Raw genomic sequence first — 14,213 nt, forward strand, 5'->3', positions numbered from 1 at the left:
TCTTAAAAAAAATTATTGTACCCACTTAATCAAGATTTGTACCCACTTATGCAAGTTTTGTACCCACTTATGCACGTTTTGTACCTCATTGATCTAAAAAAATAATTTGTACCCAGTTATTAAAATTTTGTACCTACTTAATCAAGTTTTGTACCTAGTTAGGCACGTTTTGTTCCTCGTAGTTCTTGAAAAAATTTATTGTACCCACTTAATCAAGATTTGTACCCACTTATGCAAGTTTTGTACCTACTTATGCACGTTTTGTACCTTATTAATCTGAAAAAATAATTTGTACCCACTTGTGCACGTTTTGTACCCCATTTATCTGAAAAAATAATTTGTACCTAGTTATTAAAATTTTGTACCTACTTAATCAAGTTTTGTACCCACTTATTCTCGTTTTGTACCACATTGATCTGGAAAAAAATTTGTACCCAGTTATTAAAATTTTGTACCTACTTATGCATGTTTTGTACCTACTTACGCACGTTTTGTACCTTGTAGTTCTTGAAAAAAATTATTGCACCCACTTAATCAAGATTTGTACCTACTTACGCATGTTTTGTACCTCGTAGTTCTTGAAAAAGTTTTTTGTACCTACTTAAATAATTTTTGTACCTATTTATGCACGTTTTCTACCTACTTATGCACGTTTTGTACCTCATTAATCTAGAAAAAAATATTGTACTTACTACTTACTAATGTTTTGTACTCAATTATGCACGTTTTGTACCTCATTGATCTGGAAAAAAAATTTATACCTAGTTATTAAAGTTTTGTAGCTACTTATGCACGTTTTGTACCTACTTAAGCATATTTTGTACCTCGTAGTTCTTAAAAAAAAATTATTGTACCCACTTATTAAAATTTTGTACCAACTTAGGCACATTTTGTACTAAGGCTCTGTTAAAAAATTTCTACCAACTTAATCAATTTTTGTACCCACTTATGCACATTTTGTATCTCATAGACCTAGAAAAGTACCTCATTGACCTAGAAAAAATTAAATTCAAATTATCACCCATACATGATTAATCCATACAACCATATTATCATCTATACAACCAAATCATCCATATGTACATAAAATTTAATTTAAATTATCAGCCATACATGATTAATCCATACAACCAATTATCCATACGTACAAAAACTTTAATTCAAATTTTCAACATTCTTCAGAAACACATGCTTTGTTTTGGCCCACCGTTAACTTTGTTTTGGCCCTCCGTTAACTTTATCGACCACCACCTGCAACATTTTTCATCTACAAAAAAATTATAACTTTAACATGACAAATGCAACGACAGGAAAAAAATATTAAATCAAGACTAAATATAATACCTTAGCTAAAGGACAACTCGTTATATAATGCCATTTTCCCTTATAAAATCCATAAAATCTTTGTTTTTTATACCATTTTCTTGTGCTATCTCCATTTCGGACTTAATTCTAGTAGTTTGTGCTGGTCGTCCCTTCGTGGCAATAGGCTTATCTGGATCACGAATAGTGATTTGAGTTGCTTCCTCTACAGAGATGGGTATGGATGAAGTATGCATCTTATTGCTGGCATTGCTCTCATTTTCATTGTCGTTAAGTTCCTTTTCTTTCTTGTAAGCACCAACTTCTTCAAAAAATGAGTCTAAAAAAGCACTAAACTTATCATAAATTGTACTTGAAGTCATTGTATCTTCTAGTACCTTGTTACATCTACTCCTAAGGGCCCAATGTTTAATGATAGAGAGTTGGTTTTCACTATTTGAAATATAATTTCTAACAACTCCGCAACCAATATGTCTTGCTTTAATTGTCCATCGTTGCATAATATATCTTGATGGAATTTCTAATACTTGCTTCTTTACTAAAATGTGCAAGCTATGTTTGCATAATATACCTTCCATCTCAAATTTCGCACAAGAGTACTTAATTCTTTTATCTTTGGATGCATCGAAACAACATGATGCTTTACCCTCTTCTTGCTCTCAGCCTCGCTATCTATATTCCAAATGGCATAAGTAGCACTTACGCCATCCTTCGACAACCTTTCATGAAGCATGAAGTAACTATCCTTGAGTTCTTTCTGAAAGATAGTAAACATATTCTTTGTATAATTCTCCCTAGCTTGTTTTTCAATGGGATGTTCCATCATCAATGTAGGAACATAGTTTGTGGACTTAAAATCTTGCTCAAGTTCAGCGGCTCGGCGAGCTCCAACAGCATTATCATATTGCATAACAAAATCATATAACTCGGTATTTGCATTCACAAAATGATAAAAAAAAGCATTAATTCCCTCACTCCGCTGAGTAGATATTATTCCTGTAGTAAAAGTATCTTTAAGATAAACTGGAGCCCAATGGTCTCAATGATTGTATAAATTTACTAACCAATTCCTTTTATCTGCACCATATTTGTCCCTCATTTCTTCCCAACGCTTTACAAACTTTTCTTCTGATTTACTCCAATACCATTTGTTATACTTTATACCCACATCCTCACCATATTTATTATGCATTGATTGAAGATTTTGTAAGGCATTCCTATGAAGGTGCCACGAACAAAAGCGATGATGAGTTTGAGGAAAAACTTTATGAATTGCACCACACATAATTTAATCTTGATCAGTGATGACTGTTAATAGTGCTACACCCGACATACATTTTAACCATTAGCTAAATAACCATATAAATGTCTCCTCTGTTTCATCAGCTAGTAACGCACACCCAAATAGAGTAGATTGTCGATGATGGTTAACGTCCGTAAATGGTGCAAAAGACAATTTTAAATTGTTCGTTCTATATGTAACATCAAAGCAAACAACATCTCCAAACTGCAAGTAAGAAGTCCTCGACCTACCATCCATCCAAAAAACACTTCTCATCATCCCATCATTTTCTAAATCAAGTGCGAAGTAAAATTGAGGATCAGATACCTTTTTCTCTTGAAATTGACGAACTATGCTCACGTACTCATGACCGACATTATTTTTTCGTTTAATTCTAAGTTGTGCTTGGCATTCTTGTTGAGTGAGAGAGCCTTGCTCATTTCCATGAGCAACGTCTACAACCTTACAAATGGTGGAAGGCCGTAAATCTTGATTGTCAAGAGTATCTATCAACCTTCTTGTCGATTGAGCTCGATGAAGTGTTCGATGTGAGTAGTGCTTCTTTACTCGATTTGGGGTGGTTAATGGATGACCATTATGGTTAATGTTTAAATTTTGGACCACCCATTTTTCAGTGCTTCTATCGAGTCCAATAACCATCCTTGCGTTGCATCCACATCTTGTATCGAACTTTCGACCTACATTCTAACCATCTTCTCTTTTATCTTTTAAAAATTTAAATCCTTCCTTGTCACATACATATATTCTAGATATGATTGCATCTTTCTTTCTCGACCAAGTTGTGTGACCCTTGCGAACACCAAATTCCTTAAGTCTAGCGTATGCATTGTAGAAATTATAAGCTTCCTCATGAGTAGAAAACTCCATTCCAATATATAGATCAACAACAAAATTACATTCACCATTTTCAACGCCAATAGGCTCATCAACATTCTGCTCATGCTCGGATGCCTGTAAAAATAGAAAAACAAAAATTATAAAACTCATAATAAAAGATAACTATTTTGGTATATGTCATTAGATAGTAGTACACAATAAGCAATAAGATATTATCACCTGAGAGAAAAAACTTATCGTAGATAGTAAACCATGGTCCTCGCCTTCAAGGTCAAGGGCTATATATTTGTTTTCATCTTCAACCATTGTTGTATCATGTAAGAGAATTGTTGGCGTGTCCATACAAGCTATCAAATTATCACATATAAGAAGTTCAAAATCTATAGAAAATCGTCCTCAAGTTCATCTTTCAATTTCACTAAACAATCTCATTACGATAATTTAAATAATTTTTAAAGCTTATATCCAATTTAACCTTAAACCTATCCTAAAATTTAAACTAAAAAAATGATAATATTCATAATTCATATTCCAAAATCAACCAGAATTACAAGTTAAAACCTCCAACAAACAAGTTAATTCATAACCTAAACTTGGATGAAGACACACATAATTCGAGTTCGAATTCGAAACTCCATATATGAATATTAGAGTCTGCATTTGAATTCAATAATTTTAAACAAATACAAATGTGTATCAACTTAGTATTCAATTCGAACTCGAACCACCCCTAGTAGCACCAGGATCAAAAGGCAATGTTGCTTGTAAACTACCAAATGCCAACATGTTCCTATTAGAATTCCAAGCATCTAATCTACAATTGATACGATCAATACCAAAAACTGAAAAAAGGTATCAAATCACTCCGAAAAGAAAAGCTGATGACTAAAAAAACTAACATACAAAATAAAAAAACCCACCTGAATTCAAATAAGGTGATGGCAATGGATGTGGATGGCGAGTTCAAGGAGATGGCGGGTTCGAGGAGACGGTGAAGCTAGAGCGAAGTCGAGACGGCGAAGTCGAGCGAGGACGAGTTCAAGGAGACGACGACGAACAGAATTTTCGATGACGGCGAATAGTATTTTTTCAAGCGGAGCAAGGAGACGAAGAAGAAGATGGGGTTTTTTTTGCGGACGTCGAGCGGAGCGAGGAGACGAAGAAGAAGGGTGTTTATTTGGGCTAAATGTGGACGTCGAGCGGAGCGAGGAGACGAAGAAGACGGCGACGAATAGTTTTTTCCGATCGGTTTTTTTTTTTTGGCTAAACGCGGTCATCAATAGGGTGTTTATTTGGTAATTTGTTTTTTTCTTTTTTTGGGAATTGTTTTAAGTCAATGGCTGAGATGATTTTGGGGTTGGCACGTGCAATGCACGTGGTAAAATTTTAATATTATTTTAAATTATAAGTATATTTAAGGAAGGATTTGGTATAAATTTATTGAATGTACACAATATTGCAAGTATATGAACAAAAGCTAAAAATTAAAGTTGTTTGAACAATAAATTTATATTTAAGGATCATTTATGCGATAGTAGAGTGTTTGTATCTACAAGGTGATTGATCAATCAAATACTATAACAAGAATATACGTAAAAGTAATGTTTGATGTTGTGGATGTAAATCCAAGTTTATGACGTTATAGTCTTTCTAAGTCTTTGCACTAATTTCTTTCAAAAGCCATGGATTTTCCTTTCATCTTGAAGCTTATGAGTGCGCTTTTGTGTTTCCTATGTATTTTCTAGAGGTCTTTTCCCTTTGCTTGGCTATCCATTGATCATTAACTATGCGGTCTATCGGGTTGCTTGACTTGTTTGCCTTCTCTTTAGCATGGTGTTCTTCTGTGCCAATAGGTTCTGTGTTTGGTTCACTAATCTCCACAACTCCATTAAAGATGACTGATATCTCATTGGAAGGAGATTGTATAATTTTGTCGAGGATCCAGTCGATAAGCGTAATGAACAAGCAACAATCATTCCCTTCTACAATGCACGTGCAATAACTACATAACACTAAAGATTCTGCAGCATTGGAACCCATTTCCACCCCTTTAGTAACGGACATCCCTCACAAGTAGAAGAATACAAAAATTACATCAATTTTCCATCAAACATAATTAATAAAAAGATTTAAAAATTGAATGCATCAAAACTTTTAAGAGATCGTAGCAAAATTACTTGTAGTAGTTTTATTCTAAAAAATCAAATTCTAACACACAACCATATCATATTCCAAAAAACATCATACGACTTATTTTACTTTCAGCTTAATGTGTACTCGAGGATTCATCCAAAACAAAGTTACGCAGTTAGCCTATTTTTAGTTTTTTCTCTTCCCAAATCATGTGAACATCCCAACCAAAACCATGCTCATTTGCAATGCAATTGACCGATGGAAATCCATGGATCACCTAACCTTGCAATCATGCAATACTCGGTTTGAAACTGTATAAAACACTTAAAAGTTCAATCTGCCTTAATTATTAGATAAAACTATATCTCATTGACTCTACTCTCCCCAAAACACACATTTGCATTTTCGAGTAATAGCTTACAGGATCTTTAGCCATGCATTTTCATCAGGTACACCCAAAGGAATCTCACGATCAAACCATCCAGGTCTCCTCAAAGCTTGTTGAAGTGCATATGGTCTGTTTGTTGACCCGATTACAAGAACTTAACCAGTCTTCTTCTCAGATGTTTCTGTCTGGTAATGATCAGATGAATGAGTGTGGTGTGATTCATCCATGCAAGTCATAAGCTGTGTTACTATCCGTTGTTCCATCTCCCTCTGCAGGTTTTCTCACTTGGAAGCAATTGCCTCTATCTCATCAATGAATATGATTGATGGAGCAGTTCTGTAAGCCTCTTTGAGACGGTCACTTATAGTAATAATTATACTGAACGACAACTTAAATTCTATTATATGATTCTGGTATAAAGAAAAAAGTACCAGAGAGACAACTTAAATTCCATTTTGTATTCTTGGTGTAAAGAACATTCTGGTATAAAGAAAAAAGTACCAGAGAGACAACTTAAATTCCATTTTGTATTCTTGGTGTAAAGAAAAAAGTAATAATTATTCCTATTATATTTTTCCATTTTGTATTCTTGGTGTAAAGAAAAAAGTAATAATTATTCCTATTATATTTTTAGGTACCAGGACAATTTAAAGAAGACCATAGCGACATAGGTTTAAATTTTATTGACCACGAAGAATTTTTGAAACAGATTTAAAAAATACAGGTTCATGAGTCCAAGTTTTAGTCCATGAAAGTGCTCTAAACCTCTAAAGGCCATGTTATTTATAAAATTATAACCCTCATCTTTGTTGTAACTTCGAAATTCTGATGCAGTGATGTGATCGTAGACTATGCAATAGATATGATCAATGAATAAACCATAAGCATCAAAACATTTTCTAGGATTGAAAGGTATTGTTGGAGCAACACTAACAAGATTGTAACTTGCATTGTTGGTTAGCTGGACCCCATCCAACAACTAATCCAATATCCCAAAAAAAACTGAAGAAGCTATTTATAAGGAGCTTAAATGAATCCAAAATAAAAATCCCATGTCCAAATACAAAGTTTCACTTTGTATAATCCATATATAGCTTTTTCATTCTGGGTCCTCTAATCAATTATATGTATTGGATAAAGGGGAAAATGATTGAGAAATGAGGATGGCCCAAAACTTATATGTGTAGGGTCATATGATGAATGCTATGAGCTGGAAGCTTGGAGGGTCACGTGATCCCTGTCTATAGTATTTCAAACACCAAGAACAAAGGAAATTGTCCTTTTGCAAAAATATAGTATATTTACTATCAATTCTTGAAAAAAAAAATGTTTAAACTCAGATGATTTTGTGTGAGAGAGAGATGATTGAACTAATTTCTTTGAAATGCTTAATTTAAGACATAGGTAGTCTATTTTCTAGTTGTGTAATGAATAGAGCCAATCATGTCTAGTTAACTTTATAAAATTTATATGAATGTAACAATAACGGTTGGCAATCAAGTCCTTGTCGTATTGAACTTGATACAGTGTTTGATTGAACCAAATTTGTTGTTTATATTTCATTCTGTAAATCACTTAGCCATGTTCACAAAATCCATAAATATGCAAGACAAACCAAAAGCAAATCCTAACCCAACTCACAAATTCAGTAGCATGATTCTAAACCTCAGCAGAGTCCCAATAAAAATAGAACAAAATCAATCTCTTTCATTTAATCAACACAACCTGAACACAATTTATTGAAACCGGGGCTCTCACAAAAAAAAAACAAAGCCTCAGATATAGAATTATGTACATTCCTAACAAGAAACCGATAGATCAATGCAGGCTTGTCATCGCCACGTCAGTTCTTCCCTCAAAATCTGAATAAAAGCTAAAATCTCCAGGCAGCAAAGATCTCAATGAGTAACTGAAATTGCTTCCTTTGTTTGAAGTTAAACTCATCAATTCTGATTCTTCCAATCCTTTTGATGGTCCAAGACCGCATCTCTCTGCTCCATGCTTACCTAGAGCATTCTTAAATTTATTTATCTGCAAACACCATCGAAAATAATGTAAATTAAATTTCAAGCAACTAAAATGTTTGAATTAAATTTCAAGCAACTAAAATGTTTGAATCAATAAGAATAGATTTTGATTCATGACTTACTGTTGCATTAGTACAACTGAAGCTTGAGACACGGCCTCGAGCCCCTCCATAGAATCTGAAGAAAGGTAGTACGTCAATATGTAGACTTTGACACATGGATCTACGTTCTTCATAGTTAACCATGAGAAATGTCGCATTTGGATATAATTCTACAAATTGACATATGTGGAAGAAAACCCATAAAAGTTTTTATGAGATTTTATTGTATGATTGGATGTGTAGAGACATTTGTATATGCAATTGGGTTTTACCTTTGGATGCAAAGCTTTGCAACCTCCATCCAGGGGAGTAAAAATCAACTATAACAAGATTATCTCTAGCATCTAACAATGAATCAACAAGATGTTGTGTAGATATGATCTCATCATGTTTGGCTTGCTTGTTTTCTCCCACCACCTCATACCTCTAGGAACACAGGTTTAAGCCTGAGCCTGGTATTGAAGAAAAAGATTTAACTTAACGACATCGTAATTGAAGATGTAAAGGGTGAGAGGCTAGGGGCTTACATTAATAGAGAAAGGAGAATGGCTTTCCTTGGGAATCCATCTCTCTAAACTGTTCTGTTGTCTAAGCGGGTGTTTGGTTCAATTTCTACAAATTATAGGAAATATTTTCTACCCAAAATATGATTTCCTTGTATTTATTTAAAAAATTATAGGAAAAGTTTTGAGAAGTCAAAAAGTATCAATTTTCTTTTTTTTACTTTGCTTGTTTGGTTCAAAACAAGAAAATGTCTCATAATTTTATAGAAAATAGCAAGATTTCCTATAATTTGTAGAAATTAAACCAAACACCCTCTAAATTTATAGAAAAGTGTCAACTTTATAGAAAAGTGTTAATGTGGTGTCAGCTTTCTGGGTGATTTCTGCCCATTTTGAGAGAAAATTGATTTTTATAAATTTTAGTACTTTTTTGTATTTTACAGAAAACATTTCTGTAATTTTTTTGAACCAAACACAATTTACGGAAATCTACAGAAAATTTTTAATTACAAAATTGCTATTGTCAGACATTTTGAGAAAACTTTTCTATAAAATTGTGCAACCAAACACCCCCTAAGCACAAGTTGGTTTCCTTTGAACTCATTCTTGCAAACTAAAGCATCTTATGGCCCAATTACCTTTTTCTCTAATGCCAATTCATGGGGGCAAGAGACACAAAAACCATTACTCAGAGAAAATGCCATGGCAACAAACAGAGCAAAACAGAGTGCAAAAAAAATGTCATGAGCAAACTTAAAATAAATTGCTAATTGATATTAAAATAAATTGATATTAAAATTTAACAATGTTATTTAGTCATGAACTAAATGACAGTAATTACTTAGCATTTCATATTGCAGGGAGAATGTGGAAGAAGTCCAGAGCATATATACTATGTTGTATTGGAAACAGTAAAGAAATAAGTTTCACCAAAAGCACAGTCATAATTTTGGAGAAAATCCCATCAGATTATACATTAAATAAAAACTAACACATTTCCATTTGAAAATACAAAGAATGACATAATTTGTAGCAAAAAGAGCTAGGAATTACTTGCACAATATTGACAATTATTCTTAAGACTAAGTAGAAAAGTAGATGATTAGTAAAATCAAGCTAGTCATAATAAGATGGAATTTCCAATCCTAAATTACAAGCCAACCGACACATAGCCACACTGCGACACATAACTTACGAAAGCATCAACATAACAAAGCCACCTTTTAGCAGAATACAGGTGAGAAACTAACTAAACATGATTCACACTTCTAATTCTAAGAAGCAGACTTACACACTTATCGCCCATCAATATAGATCTCTGCTAAAGACGTCGGTGTTAAACGCTAATGACCATAAAAGTTTTCATGAGATTCTATTGTATGATTGGATGTGTAGAGACATTTGTATATGCAATTGGGTTTTACCTTTGGATGCAAAGCTTTGCAACCTCCACATCCAGGGGAGTAAAAATCAACTATAACAAGATTATCTCCAGCATCTTACAATGAATCAACAAGATGTTGTGTAGATTTGATCTCTGTCATGTTTGGCTTGCTTATTTTCTCCCACCACCTCATAGCTCTACGGACACAGGTTTAAGCCTGAGCTTGGAATTAAAGAAAAAGATTTAACTTAACGGCGTCGTAACTAAAGATGTAAGGGGTGAGAGGCCAGGAGCTTACATTAGTAGAGAAAAGAGAACGACTTTCCTTGGGAATCCATCTCCCTAAACTGTTCTGTTGTTTAAGCACAAGTTGGTTTCCTTTGAACTCATTCTTGCAAACTAAAGCATCTGAAGGCCCAATTATCTTTTCTCTAAAAATAAACATGACATGTAATTAAATCAAATGAGAGAAAAATGATTGATAAAGGCTTTGAAATTACCCAAGCAAACACTGCCTGTGATATGACATAGGGCAACGCCGGCACACCGCAAACTGCAACTCAGCAACTTCTTTGTTTTCTTCTTGGTTACAAACATGACATTTATGAGCAGGGCATGCAAATGATTCCCAATCAGCAATAATTAACTCACACTCTGTTGCTTCCATTTCATTCTACGGTAACAGTAGGTCGGCTACACATTTTGGGTGGTAGAAGTGACCACAAGTTGCATCAACGGAAGGGAAGACGTAAAAATTTCTCCTTAAAATTTAGGCATGTCGATGAAAAGGTATAATTGAAAAAGATAGAAAGTAAATAAGTTGATAAAATGCTGATAAAAAATAAAGTATGAGTATATAAAGTAGCTATTAACAAAGAGACTTTTGACGACATTTGAGTAATATTATACTTGTGCACAAGCCAGCATATTAGAGGAGCCTAGACTCTCACAGACAATAAAACAAAGTTTACAGTACAGAGATGAGACTGCAAGGAAATATTGATCATGCAATTGGAACTGTCACATAGTATTATTTCATTAACCATAGAATACTTGAATTTGAGCTTCGGATAAGCTAAGAGAGTTACACCCAGATTCTATGCCATCTACTATGGTTGCATGGAAGGATCTCCTGCATCTCCTCTCAAAACTGTAGTAAAAATATAATTATGTCGACACGATGGAAATAAAAAAAGGATACCCAGTTCAGTCTGCCAAATTCATATGTTAAAGAGCAGGAAGGTTAATATTTTGTGCGTAGATGTGTTTAATACTGTAAGACATTAATACACCCTAAAGATGTAAAAGTCAAGCAGTAAAATAATACATTGTATTCTTCTAGCTGTCAATAGATGCTTTTATTGCTTGATAAGGGTATAGATAGTAGAAATTAATAGAGGTGTCAATCAGGAAGTAGACAGTGTGGAAAATATTCCTCCTGTGTCATTGGTCAACTTCCCTCCTCTTATATATTTGCCCATATTCTTAACTGGATCCAATAAAAACCTCAAATTTTAACCTTCCATGTCAACATGAAATAGTGACCTATCGACTTATAAATATGGGCTTTCATTTCTCTAAATGCAGCAGATGCATCTTCCCATTTATCACCCTGCTAAATCTGGATACTACAACAACCAAACCCTTTAAACACATCTTTTGAAAGCACAAGGAATCTAGTATTATAGCTAGGAATGCTAGAGGATATGGGCATTCATGTATATGTATTTGTATCTCTATCCATCTCCATCCAACAAGACGCATACACGAATACGCACACACAGAGTCACACACGCCCATAGGATGTGTTTAATGATATGCACATGTTTTTAAACTTTCGTATACGATATAAGTAAAACATATGGATTCATACACTGATATCGGAAGACGTTGAAATTGTTTAGAAAATTATAGTAGATATGAGTCTAATTTTGAGGACCCAGAGATCCAACTTTAGTTTTTTTAGACATGTTCACATGATGGGCTCTGACATGAGAAATTTTGTTGTTTAAGTAGTCTTTGTATCGCATAACTTGACCTTTTCAATTCTATCCATTTCTCATGTATCCTATTCCTCTATACATATATATGATTCTTGTGGATCCATATCCTATTCAAGTTTGTTGGGTATGGACAATGTGGTTTCCTTACAGAAACATGTAGGCATTCCTTATACCATTCAAACCATAAAAGAGCATTAGGTGCACACTACTTTGCACTATGACTCTAGTTGAGATACATGTGTTTGAACAATTAAGGAAGCTAGCAAATGTATATAAATTAACACAACAAACATCATTTTGAAATATCATGTCTGAGTTTGTGCATGCATGTACCATTAGGAGCCACGAGCGAGAAAGAATCAACAGACAAACAGAGCATACCGCACAATTCGACCGCCATCGTCACAAATGGCACAAAGTGGATCAGCATCATTCTCCAAATCATCAACATTGTTCTCTGCATCATCTACATAGTAAATGCTCGTCACAGATTGTGGGTCCTGCACCTCCTCGTCGCTTGAAGACGCCATGATTTTAATTGTGGAAAGAGGGCTTAGGTATCAATAAAAACAAACAGCTATCCACGCTACGACCTACTCACCTGTAGTGAATATGAGAAAGAACTCAACTTTATTAGAAAATAGGCGTAAAAGAAGACTAATCAAATTAAAGCTTACGCTTTTGTGCTGCAAAATATGTAAATTTTCAGTGATTTAATGTTTTAGGAAAAATGCTCAAATCCATATATACCCAAACTTATGTGGAAAGAATACATTTTTAACTATTTGAAGAAGCTCCGACTAAAATAATCTGGAATAAAAAGTTCATTAAAATCGGAGAAAAATATAAAACAGTTCAAACCTTTATGATAGGTAAAGCCTTACCTTTCTATGGTCATTTGGGTGAATCTTGTTTGCAGCAACTGGATCAATCTCTGTAAGATGCTCATAGCTAGCAGCCAGATCTACATTGCTTAATTCTGTAAGAAACAGAAACTTCCAGAAACTACGAAGTAAAAGAACGTAAGCTAACACCATTAAACTATTAAATCAGTTTATTTTCTCCTATCTAACCTTGTTCGCTAACAATGGTGTCTTCTTCCATATCTTGCACCGCATCATCTACAAGGAACGAGCTCACAAGAGCCTACCAAAAAATTAAGTTGACATTAAGCTTTTCAAAAGAAAGAACTATAGTAAATAGCATGCTGTATATAACGAATAATGAACCTAGATGTAGTAATCTGTACCCCCAACAATAACCGGAAGACCATCGCGGGACAATATGTCATCAATAATCTAACAAAATTACCAAGCAAGTGTCAAAATATTCAACCAAAACTTAAATTTGAAAAAAAGGTGCATAATCAATCGAGTCGAGGTTTTTACTGGAACGACGAGATCACGAAAATCTCTACAAGTGAACTCGACCGACGTGTCAACGGTCCTGAGAAGATGGTGAGGAACTCCTAAAGTCACATTTTAGAGAAGTCACGGTGAATTCGTAGCCAGACAAGAGAAGAAGATAAAGGGAAATATATATTGTCGCGCTCCAAAAAAAGGAACTTTGTTAGTGAGGACGTCGAGGCCTTGGTAGACTTGCATCGAATCGGCATTGATGACCTTGATGCCGGCAAAGTGAGAAGCCAGGTCGATAGAGAAGTGAGACTTTCCTGAGCCTGTTGCCCCCATTATTAATAACCCTAATGTTTGGGGTTGAATTAAGAGAGAACCTTCAAGGTAGAGCTAGGGTTTTGTGTAGTAGAGTGAAGAAGAAGGAGAAACCTTCGTGATCCTAACCGATTCCACTCATCTTTGGCAAATTGATGATGACTTAAGATCGTAGGATGGCGTTGGCTGAGAAGAAGCATAACCGGTTGCCGGAGGAAAGGCGTAACCGATGGTAAGTTGGGTTTTTGGTTTCTGATGATAATGAAATCTGTATAACGATTATAAGGGATATCTTTGATATATTTAAATTGGTTGAAGGGTAATTTGGGGTGGGGAAAGTTTTTCTACAACTCCCTCTTTTAAAGGGTATATATATATATATAATTTAAATTGGTTGAAGGGTAATTTGGGGTGGGGAAAGTTTTTCTACAACTCCCTCTTTTAAAGGGTATATATATATATATATACATATATATATATATATATGTATACATATATATATATATATATGTATATATATATATATATATATGTATAAATA

The 14,213-nt window shown here is 34.2% G+C and overlaps 1 protein-coding gene and 1 long non-coding RNA gene across 2 annotated transcripts; both read right to left on the reverse strand.

Moving 5' to 3' along the window:
- Window positions 8,007-10,121, reverse strand: LOC109836646. The gene is made up of 3 exons (XR_002246036.1): window positions 10,040-10,121; window positions 8,385-8,564; window positions 8,007-8,282 (listed from the first exon to the last, which is right to left on the reverse strand). It is a non-coding gene; the product is annotated as an uncharacterized LOC109836646 (long non-coding RNA).
- LOC109836645 lies at window positions 10,196-10,689 on the reverse strand. The gene is made up of 3 exons (XM_020404618.1): window positions 10,500-10,689; window positions 10,298-10,430; window positions 10,196-10,216 (listed from the first exon to the last, which is right to left on the reverse strand). Exons 1-3 carry the CDS (start codon window positions 10,664-10,666, stop codon window positions 10,211-10,213), a joined length of 306 nt encoding a protein of 101 aa, XP_020260207.1. The 5' UTR covers window positions 10,667-10,689; the 3' UTR covers window positions 10,196-10,210.

The sequence above is a fragment of the Asparagus officinalis genome, chromosome 4, assembly GCF_001876935.1.
Source record: "Asparagus officinalis chromosome 4, Aspof.V1, whole genome shotgun sequence".
Classification (NCBI taxonomy): domain Eukaryota; kingdom Viridiplantae; phylum Streptophyta; class Magnoliopsida; order Asparagales; family Asparagaceae; genus Asparagus; species Asparagus officinalis.

Excerpts from the sequence above, each read along its gene's own strand:
- LOC109836645 (XM_020404618.1), bottom strand. The coding sequence starts at position 10,666 with ATGGAAGCAACAGAGTGTGAGTTAATTATTGCTGATTGGGAATCATTT. Across the intron at positions 10,431-10,499 it reads CACAGGCAGTGTTTGCTTGG|AGAAAAGATAATTGGGCCTT; the intron begins GTAATTTCAAAG and ends GTTTATTTTTAG.